The sequence below is a fragment of the Pteropus alecto genome, unplaced genomic scaffold, assembly GCF_000325575.1.
Source record: "Pteropus alecto unplaced genomic scaffold, ASM32557v1 scaffold35, whole genome shotgun sequence".
Lineage (NCBI taxonomy): Eukaryota > Metazoa > Chordata > Mammalia > Chiroptera > Pteropodidae > Pteropus > Pteropus alecto.
The window spans coordinates 8,001,641-8,012,932 of NW_006437828.1; the positions used below are offsets into that span (position 1 = coordinate 8,001,641).

General features: G+C 42.6%; 1 protein-coding gene across 1 annotated transcript; it reads left to right on the plus strand.

The window, feature by feature from the left end:
- The first annotated feature begins 5,889 nt into the window (after positions 1 to 5,889).
- FAM216B (family with sequence similarity 216 member B) lies at positions 5,890 to 10,952 on the plus strand. The gene is given in 4 exon segments (XM_006914982.1): positions 5,890 to 5,988; positions 8,953 to 9,073; positions 10,734 to 10,921; positions 10,923 to 10,952. Coding segments are annotated over 4 exon segments (438 nt in total).
- The last annotated feature ends 340 nt before the right edge of the window (positions 10,953 to 11,292 follow it).

An 11,292-nucleotide genomic window follows, 5' to 3' on the forward strand; every position in this document is an offset into this window, starting at 1 on the left:
AGAATGACTTAACTCTTACGGCTTAGTTTTTATGACATGTAAGCTAACGTATTTGACGATTCCAAGAATTATTTCTGGTTTGCGACCAGATGTTATGTATCGTGTTGTTATTTATGACTTTGCTGGCTCGTTCAGTCAGCATTACCCGCTAAGTCATCGAATGCCCAAGCATTTAGGATGTCTTTCCAGGGAAATGTATTCCCCATAACCATGGTGATGGGTATAGAGCTTCATTCCCTTCAGAGAATTGTCCTTGAAATAGTCTACGTGCAGCAGAACGTATGTCTTGAGCCTTTTTGGTTTCGCCATCTTCCACAGGCTCTCACAAATCTTCTTGTCTCTTGACCACGAATGGGCCAAAGAAATATAACAGTGAGATTTTTATGCAAAAGGGAAGAGTTGGTGAGACAAGCCCTTTCCACTGATGCTTTATCTCAGAGCTAACATGGAGCCACTAAAAGCACAGATGCTGAGGAGACAATGCCTGAGGTCAGGTTCTATCACTTCCAAGCCGTGGGGAATGTGGGTAGGTCATGTGACCTCTTTCTGCCTTCATTACCTCTTAGGTAGAACAGAGATAATCATAGTCCATACTTCGCAATAGTGTCAAAGTTGCTTTTCTCATTTATTATTCAGCGGTAGACAGTATTTTTATTCAATCCCCTTTTTAAAAATGAGAATACATGTGAATGTTTTCATGGACAACGACGACTCTTCTGTGCATTTGAAAATGTCCCGGCAGCTTTGAGAACTGATGGAACCGTCTGCTTGCTGCCCATTGGCATGGAGCCTTCCCTGGAGCCTCATCGGAAGGTCAATGACTTGGTATAATGAGACTAATATCCTGCTTCAGAATTATGACGATGTCTTTGTGAAACTGAAGCCTCCCCTTCTTCAACCAAGTGGTATTCCAAATGGGAACGGAACATAACCCAAGACCAGAACGAATCAAGATGCATGAATTTTGTCTATGGATAATGGCTAGACAATAGGGATAATTTATTATAGCGATGTGTGTTGCTTGAATTTCCTTTTAGTTCCAGAGACCAAAGAGAGAAATCACAGACTTCAGGTAACCATGGGTTTGAGTCCTGACTCCACTATTTAATAGCTATGCAGAGGATCTGTTTTTGGAGGACCCTTGTTAGTCCCTAAATAAGATTTTTCTGTAAACTCTTAAAATTTTTTTAAAAAAATACCCTGGCCCCAAGTCTAGAGTCATCTGTGAACTCCCAGGGTATCTATTCCAGTTCCTTTTGATATCTTACCTCTTTCTTCTATAGAGTTTATTTGATATTATAGAGTCAGATTAAATCTTTAAGCATTCCCTTCTTGAGTTTATACTCCATTTTAGATTTTTTTCCTGAACTTGATGAAATCCATTTTCGCAAAGTCCTTAGCACATATATGACCATATCCAGCCTTTTCTTTGCTAATAAGCACTGCTAATTGTCCAAAGTAGTTTTCACTCACTGAATGTGGTTCTTAGAGGCCAAACTGGGACTCTTAACTTATCTCACTTTTGAAACCAGTGATCCCTAAGAGGTTGGTAAATAAGAGAACTTTTGTTTTGGGATCTCGGAGAGGTGGGAGTTTTCTGTGAAGAAACTGGAGGGAAAATACCAGAATAATAGAGAAATAATCAACCCCCAACTGAATCCTCACCAAACACAATTGAGCCCAAGGGACTATGTAGCCCTATGAGAAAGTAGAGTCCAACGAAGACCGTTGTAAGACTCTACCACTCAGGAGCCCAGGTGGTAAATAGCACCATGGAGTGACAAAGGGACACTTCCTTCACTTCATTGCGCCTCACTGAGAGCTTGGGGGTAGCCAAGGGAGGATATCTGTTCCTGGCAGAGCTGTCCCCATGGAGAGAGCTCTGCAGCTAAGAAGATGGAGAATATGAGCAGGTGATTTCCTCTTGGGCGCGTGGATTTCCAGGGAAGTATTCATCTCCATGATGTGCAGTGATACCCTCTCCTTCTTCTTCTAGCAGATTGGATTCTTTGAATTAGGGTTTAACCTTATCTTGGATTCCAGTCATGGGCCCCTCTTCCTCACTTGCTAATGCCCATGAGGTCACATTTACCCAGCTATCCTATGAAAACATTTCATTACCCATGTTTTAAATCCTGGTATGCAAATATACCAATGTCTTAAGTGTTGCATCCTGTTGCTTTAGCAATGTTTCAACTGTGAAACAGTATGCATCTTTTCTACCAATAGTTAACATTATATTCTCCATGGTAATTCAACAATGGGCATTTCTCTCTTTCTTTTTTTTTTTTTTTTTCATTATACATTATTAATTAAATTGTGGCCTTTGTTATTATAAATGTAATGATTCATTAAACTATATTATGTAATATATTTTGACTTTTTATGATTGAATTTTTATAATTCAGGTTTTAATATCTTTTGAAAAGTCTATCTACACCTTGGGAAAATAATTTCTTTGTCTAAAATTGTGATGTACATTGTCTTATCTTTCTTAAATTTCAAGGTTTTGTTCAAAAACGCACATCTCATTCTTTGAGAATGAGAAGAATGAGCTACTTAATGATCTTTCGTTTTGTCTTTTCTTGTAAAATTCCAGACTTGAGAGGTATTAGGCAAACATCAACTGTGTGTTGAAGTCTGACTTCGTAGGTCTCAAAGGTTCCTCTCAGATTTCTGTTGAGGGCATCCCCATATTTTGGATAGTACCCATCATCTCTCAGCTTTTTACTTGACCTTCTCTTTACCACAGCAGTGGGAAGAATGCTAGACTCATTTGCAAAATTTCTTGCGAGGTGGCATCTGATGGGAGGTAGGAAATGAAAGCTAGAAGGAAAGGAGGAGCCATTTGTATGGTTCCTGCTTGCACGTGTGGCATTGGCAGCGACCACATCAGCGAAGGCAAGAGCAGGGGCAGCGATAGTAGTGATCAGTAGTTTTGGAAAGAACAGAGTAGCGAGGGTGGCTGGTGAATGGCTGGTCCTGAGGTGCCGTGCAGGCAGCAGTGTCCCCATGGTCATGGGACTCTGGGTACAGTCATGTTTCGTTCGTCTCCTCGCTCTAGGTGTGATCGTAGTTGACCGTAATTGTCAGTCATCGGATCAGCTAACCTTTCTGGTTATGCTCCTCTAGACCATCCCAATCCTTTTGCAACAAATTCCTCACATGAGATTCCCTCTCTGATGAACATGTCGATCTGTCTTTGCTTTCCTGATTGGGACCAAGGCATGCTGCTATGAATCCACACGTGTGGGTGACAGTCAGCAGATGTGGGGTGCCCCAGAAGGCATTTTGTCATAATCCTGGAAAAACATCCTAGGAGGACTCAATCACCAATGTGAACTCTTCATCCAACGGTTCTTTATCTCTCAGTAGGGAATCACCAACCCCTGAGACCTGGTGAGAGCTCGTGCGGCAGTCACTGACATTTACAAACTCTTTTGTGCCAGAAAGTCTGCTTTTAAATTATCAGAAAAAAACAAAACAAAACAAAACAAAACACTTTTTGTGTCTGTTGAGTCCTTTCTTTCTTCTTTAAGCTATACAATTCATAACTCTTAACTCCCTGTTTTTTTCTTCCTCTTAGCCTTCCAAGAATGTTGAATTTGTGGTTTTCTTTTGGTTCGTCTTCTCCTTTCTCTAAGAACTCTTCATATTTGCAGATAAGCCGGCTTTCAGAAGGAGCGTTCTCAAGAAAGAGAGGAAGTCGGTAGTAATAATGCTAGCCCAGAGGAACGGATAAGACTGCTCTCCTGAGTCAGGTTAAAATATGAAGCTTATGCTGATGGTGTCAGTGTGGGCAGGAATCTTGTGTCATGGGTAATCATCGCGCGTAGCCCCTATCCAAGATCAAATAAGGAAAAGATTATACTCCTCCAAAAATTAAGAAAGGAACCTTATCCTGAACTATGAGACAATTCCATAGGTTACCACAGTCAAATTCATGCCTGTACTTCTATATTTCAGTTCCTTCATTATTCTGAGCAATGGGGATCCAGGCTACTGACACCTAATCTGGGAAATATTCATGTAATGGCTTTTTTTCCCCAATGGATTACTTAACTTTTAATATTCAGCCTCTCTGTCTCCTTGTACTTTTCTCTCCTACGTCTGTCTATAACACAGATAAGATACATTTAGAAGTTGACACTTGATTAGATACAAAATTTGGAAGAAACAAGATTAAACTGTGCATTTGAATGTTGTCCAGGAGCAGGAAAAGGCACACAGCTAAATTCCTCCAGCTCTTTGTTTCATTACATGACGTTGCTTGGATATCAGCTTATCAACAGATTGAATTTCCACCACCACAACTGCAAGAAGAAGGAGACCTTGCAGAAAAAAGGACGTAGAACATGAATGCCAGCTTTTAAAAAGGGGAGGCTGCATTACAGAGTAAGTTCCTTTTAAGCTAATCAGTCTTTTTGTTTCAGATATGAGTTATTTTGTAGATTTTTTTTCTCCTGAATGCCCCAAGCATTTTAATCAAATTTTATCCAGTACGACACCACTTCAATAGATAAGATAGATTTTCTCAGCAATAGCTCAAGAAAAGCACACATGAATTGTTGCCAGAGAAATATCATCAGTCATTTTCTTATGCTATTTAAGGAGAGGAGAAACCTTTCCAGCTTTGAAGAGTATTTACGCTCTGCTCTACAGATCTGGAAAATGGGGAGAAGGATGCTGAGATGATTCGAGTATAAGATAGAGAGGAGGCTTTAATCACAGGGAATATTAAAAGAGTCTATCTTGGCTGGTATGGTTTCTGGAGTGCATGTTGAAGGAAAACAGTATTCAATAAAATACTGATAGTTGAATTTCTAGGTTCATATCGTGGACACAGGATACAGAGAGGTTGACTGGTACTTTCCTGATACATTTCTGGAAGATCTGAGCCTGAGCTCTGGGAACTCAGACCAGAGTTTTCTCACATGTTGAAATACTTCTTCAGTGTGTACATGTGTGTGCACTTGTGTGTGTACGTGCGCCTGAGCATACGATAGGGTAGAGAAAAGAGAGGAGAAACCAGCATGATTCGAGGGCGTTCTGTACTCATGAGTTCAGTTCATCCAACAACCAGACGAGGAAGGTGTTGTTGCCAAGGGCAGAGTGACGGGCAGAGGGGAAAATACTTGGGTTTTTTATTCTGTACCTCGGCGACCCTATTCCAACAGGTCTGTCCTTCCTTGGATGTTAGTTTTTAATTATTATATATACCTCAGGTGTAATAGTTTCTTTTACAGCGCGACGCTGTAAAATTGCACATCGAAATTTGCAAGAAATGGAGAATGTAGGAAAGGGATACTGCACAGCCACCAAAAACTACACTTTGAAGGATATTTGCTGAGCTGGGACAGTGCACAGCACAGAGAGGATGATCTCTAACATTCCTAAAAATCACACGAAATGTACACGAAAAATAATAAAAGGAAATCAATCAATCAAATGCCAACAATAGTTACGGACAGTTAGATTGTGGGTTATCTTATTTTCAATTTTTACATTTTTCTGAATTTTCCACAATGACATATATTGCTTTTAGAATCACGTAAGATAATACATATGGTTTAAAGTTATCAAGAAAAAAACTGTGTGACACGGTATGTCTCTACAACCCACCTGTTCCGAACATAGCGATGAGAAAGACAAAGGGCTCTGAATTATTTCTCGCATAAAAAAGGGATGAGAACAGAGAAGAAGGGTGCAGAACTCAGCAGTGTGGTGCGGTCCAATTACTGGGAAACGTGTGAGAAAAGGTCTTATCCCTGGAAATAAATAACACTGATCTATTTACTTATTTACTTGCTCATTTACACCCCTGATATGGGTCGACCAAGTGAAATCTTAGGCTATGCTTTGTTGTTCCGCGGAGGTACAGGATAAAGAATGGGAGAGAAAAAGAAAAGACAGCGAAAGCTTCAGAACGTTCCACAGATTCCATGCGTTCGCGTCCCTGCCTCCGCCTCGGACACGGCGTTGCTGAAGGTACAGCATCTTCCTCCGGGGTGAAGAGGCCTTGCGTGTCTCTCCTTCGGGCCTGAGGACTTTGCTTTCCCGGCGTTGGGGAGAATCCCGGGCCGGTGTGGGTGGGGTACGTGTTGACAGCGTGGGTGAGAGAGTAAATGAGCTTGGACAACCTGCTCCGACACCCGTCCGTTTCAGGGGCTCCAGGAGATGGTCACGTCTTCACTGCTAACCCTCCACCGGAGTTGGGAAACTCACGGATTGACCACGCTGGGGCTCTTTTCTAGAAAGCTCCATTAGCTCCTTTTAGTTAAAATGAGCAAAAGGCATTCTCTTTGTAAAAATTTCGGTTCTCTTCCATCATTCCCTTAAGGAGGAATAAGCAACGGGAGAAGACGATTAGAAACGTTACTATTCCTTCTGATTTAGGAAGTTGAGAGTCTACCAAGGAAAAGAAGTAGGCTTTTTCTTCTTATTAAAAAAAAACATACCTTTTAAGGATTTCTTTTACATCATAGAAACTCCCATTGCATTTTGGAGATTCGCTCCTGAAATTGGCTTGTAATTTTTATATTACATTGTTCTCAATCATTTGAAAAGGCTTAATTAGGGATCCGTTTTTTTCTTCAAATATATTACCTTTCAAAATATCTAAGTCAGAAACTGTGAAGCTGAAACGATGTCCTGAATTGTGAAGTACTTGACTTCGCCACTTTCACTCTGGATATATTTTCGATATTGCTGAAGGTCTCTAGATCGCAAAAAAAAATCTGACTCATGTATTTCAAGTCCACCCAACATTTCTAACAAACGAAAGTCACTTAACTTTTATAAATAATTACCTTAAGTTTAGTTTCTATGACAATGGTGATTTTTTTTTTAATTCTGTCATTGTTTTGAATTTTTTAATTCTGTCATTGTTTTGATCACCATTCTATGACAATGGTGATTGTTTTTTTTTTTTTTTAATTCTGTCATTGTTTTGAATTTTTTTAATTCTGTCATTGTTTTGAATTTGGCCTGGGGTAAACTTATTTTATCTTGACTTTTCTAGAATGTTGATGCTACGGCCTCAGTTTCCCCGTCTGCATATAATGAGCCCTTAAGCTCTATTAGGTATTCAGTGGTAATTGAAGTCCAGCCCTTCCTGTTCGTCCCTAGCTCTAAATGGTAGCCTTATAAATGGTCGACCTACTACTAAGAGCCTGCCTGTCTTTAAGCCTGTTCACCACAGCACGGCCACAGTAATCTTTCTGAAATGCAGATCCGCTGTGACATTTGGGGTTGGGTAATTGTTTGTCGCGAGGACTGGAGGCTGTCTCACGCACTGCAGGCTGGTCAGCAGCACCCCCGGCCTCTACACCGAACACCAGTCGCGTCCCTTCTCCGTCCGCCATTTATGACAACCAAACACTTCTCCAGACATTGCCAAATGTCTCCTAAGGGTCCAAGTCACTCTTGTTGAGAACCACTGCCTTAAATGGCTCCTCGTGTAAAAGGTAACCCCTAAATTCTTAACACGTCATAAAAGGTCTCCCCCACCTGACTCTACAGCTCAGGCTCCATGTCCTGGTTGAAGGAAAGAAAAGTCTGCTTCCAAATATATCCAAATATTTTGTGCCACGTGAGAAAATTCGTATCGCTTTCTCTCTCTAATTAGCCCTTCTTTTTCTGCCAGTGTAGTGGTTCTCAAATTTTAGGGTGTACCTATCAGAATTGCCTGGAGGGCTTATGGGCCCCAGGCCCACAGTTTCTGATTCTAGAGCTCTGGGGTGGGGCCTGAAAATCTGTATTTCTGACAAGTCACCAGAGGATGCTAAGGCCTTTTGAGGACCAGGACTAGTCCTTTTAAGGACTTCCTTCCCACGCTGAAGACTCAGACGTGTTGATCATTTCATTTAGAACCCTTCCTTGACTGCTATAGGCGGAAGGAGTTTTTCTTCTGTGTCCATAGCACCTTATTGCTAACGATATTGAAACCTTATCACGGTGCCCGTCCATCTACCTCCCTATCTCCCCCGCTTCCTGACAGCTCTCAGGGGAAAGTTCTCTTTTACCATCCAGAGGCCTGGCATACTTCAGTCCCTGTGTAGATTCTCACAGCCTACCTTCCTCAGCAAGGGTGATAATAGATCGGTAACAACACGCTGCATCTCCCTCGGCCCGATGATTTGACCTACTGACCTAGAATCTTTTACTTACCTATTTCGCCTTCGCACAGGCCAGTGGAAGATTGTTTAAGCCAATTAAACGAGGAAACTACCCAATTGTTTTTTCCAATTGTTTTGTATATGTAGTGAGAACGAGAGAGAGAGAGAGAGAGAGAGAGAGAGAGAGAGAGAGAGAGAGAAGCGTCTTATTTCTGTCACCGTTGGGGCCGATCAGAGTTCAATGTCGCCCCAGCGGCCGGGGGAGGGTGAGGCATAGATGGTGCAGACGTGCAGTTAGCATTTGTCCTCGGTTCTTCTTCACTGATGCAGCGAAGAATCACAGGTCAGTGAGATTTAATAGTTTTATTACAAGTAAGTTTTAGAAAGACAAAGTATGACCCAAGGAGGCACATGGTCCCAGGGCTATAACCAGCACAAAGGGGCCAAAATGGCTACAAAGAGCTAAAAGGCCACAAAAGGCCACCAAAAAGGAAGGGGAGCCCCAAAGGGCAAAAAAGGCCTAGACGCGGGAATGTCTGCCTTATATTTGGCCATGATGGGTGGTACCAAAGGCATTCCTAGGTGACTGCAGGTGAGGTCATTCTGACTGACACCTGATTGATACCAGGCAATAACTTTGCCTAGTGTGCATGTGCGTACCCCAAATTCTACTACCACTTGAGGTGTTCTCTGGGCTGGGCCCCCATTCCTCTGTTCCCCCTTGTTGCTCATGTCTGACTCGCTGCCCAACACTTCCTGGGCAGTCAGCTTTGAATGCACCACACTGACTCCTAGAGCCGCGGCCACCTGACCGGAATCACCTGCTCTCTGCCAGGGCCTCACCCCGGGGCAGCAGCGCTACCTCTACAGCACCGTGCAGGCCTACAGCTCCAGGCAGCAGTGGGAGGCCTTGGGGACCCGCTTCGTCCACAGCGTCCAGCAGCAGTGGCTGCTCGGTGAGTGGGATGCCTGACCCGGACCCAGCACCGCAGCTGGATGTCGGGTTTCCTGACCAATAAATTCCAGTGGCATGGCTTCTGCCAGCACGCTATTTGATCCATGTGGTTGGCTGGCCATGTTTAAAAATGATTATCTCTGATACCCGAAAGCAAGGTTTTAAGGATAAATTAAGTGGGGTTAAAAAAATCCAAGGATGGATTGTTATAAAGCGTTAAGAACTCTGCGAGGTACAGGAACTCGATCCGGCAGAACTGACCGTGGCCTGAGGCAGGTGGTCCAGGCTCAGAGCCCAGCTCAGAGCCCCGCGGGCTGTGCAGCCTCAGAGCTGCGTTTACTCATAGCAGGAAAACTGATATCACTGAGCATCCACCGCACTCCAGTGCTTGGAGATCGACATGCACTTTCTCATTTCCTCCCCGCTCTACCGTTGTGGGAAACTGCAGCTCAGGCAGGTTATGTGACTTGAGCAAGATCACACGGATGGAAGTGTCCGCGGGACCATCTCCAGCACAGATAGTGCGTTTCACCCCCATGCTCATTCTGCTGCCTGGTCTCTTCCACCAGCCTCATGGGATTTCACCAGGGACAAATGAAATAATGGTTCCGAGAGAGTTTCATAGATCGTAACATACAGAAAGGTGTAATTGTCATTAAATCCCTTCTCTTATTGGAAATATTTTCATCTTCAGTGCCCCCGCCATGCCCACAGAGCTCTATTATTATTTTTTTTATAAACCACCCATGTGGCACTAGCACATCTACCTTACATGGTTGTTTCTGTATTTGCACAAAAGGAAACCACGGTTTTTGCAAGTGCTTTAATAACAAAAGCAATGAGCAGTAGTTATCTCGTGTTATCTCATATCGGGGTTTCCTATGTGCCAGCTACTGCTCTAAGCACTTTGCAAGTATTGTCTTTTTTGAAACTCAGACACGTCTACATGGCCGGTGCCTTTACAGCCCACATTTTACAGATGAGAAAACTGAGGCATGGAAAAGTTAAATAACACGACCAGGGTCATGTAACTAGTAAATGGCGGAGCTGTGACTCAGTGGGTCCCCGTGATTGTCTGAAGTATTGCAGAAGCATCATCTAGTAGCTTTGTCTGCAGAGTAAAATTGCTTAAAAGCCAAAAAAACAAGGAGCAGAATATTCAAAGTTTAGTGCACATGAAAGCCACCTATATATGTTATGAAAATGTAGTTTTTCAAGCCTAAATCCCTGAGCTTCTGATTTGAAAAGTCTTTGGAGTAGAGTCAGAAATCTGCATTTTTAAAAAGCATTAAATGTGGTCTCAGCTAGCAGATTCCGAAGGGGTCTGCAGACCGTACTTTAAAAACAGAGAAAGATTGAGTGTATCTGTTTCTGGTTTGAAGAAAATCTTAATACGGAAGATAAGCATTGGCTCACGCCCTTCTCCAAATCATCTGCCATGATAACCAATGACTATGCGCTAATTAATTTATTGGATGAGGAAATGCAAAAGTAGAAAAATATACTTCCTGCCCTCAAAGATCATACAATCTGGCTGTGCTAAACACAGTTTTCTCTACCCTGCAAAGCAGAAAAAATTTTGTGAATATTTGCAGTGTTGTTTGCTTATTTGTTCTGTAAAATTGTAGACCTTGAAGTTTCTCTCATTTCTTTCCCCCTAGGCTACATTACTCAACAGGAGGCCTTGGCTTGTGCAGTTATTCTTAGAGATTCAATCAAGAAAGCCTCAGCCAAGGAAGCTCTTCAGAGAACTATTCCCCGGAGGGCTTCAGCCATGACAAGAACAAGGCCACCAGCACGCCCTGTGTCTGTGGTTCGACCCAGGGCCCTAAGCACAGGGCTCTGATCCCTTGGGAACCAAAACTTTGCACAAGCTCTGACACAGGCAGTTCGCTCATATACCCACGGCATCTACTGAGTGCTTAGCATCTATACGTTGAATGAGAATGAATAATAATAAAAAATTCTCATACAAACCCCACTGCTAGAAATAATCTTTCTCCCATGCACATAAATTCTACCAGCAAGAACAAGTTGAACAGTGCACATAAGTATAAATAAGCCTTTCCCTCCACATATAATCTATAGAGTAAAATGACTTTTGAAGCTTTCAAAGTAAAAGCTTCCTTTGAATTAGAATATCCCAGAGAAGTCCCAAGAACAGTGAAAGAGGACCAGTCAACTGAGGGGGTCAGGTCCTCTATCGTTGAGTGACCATTC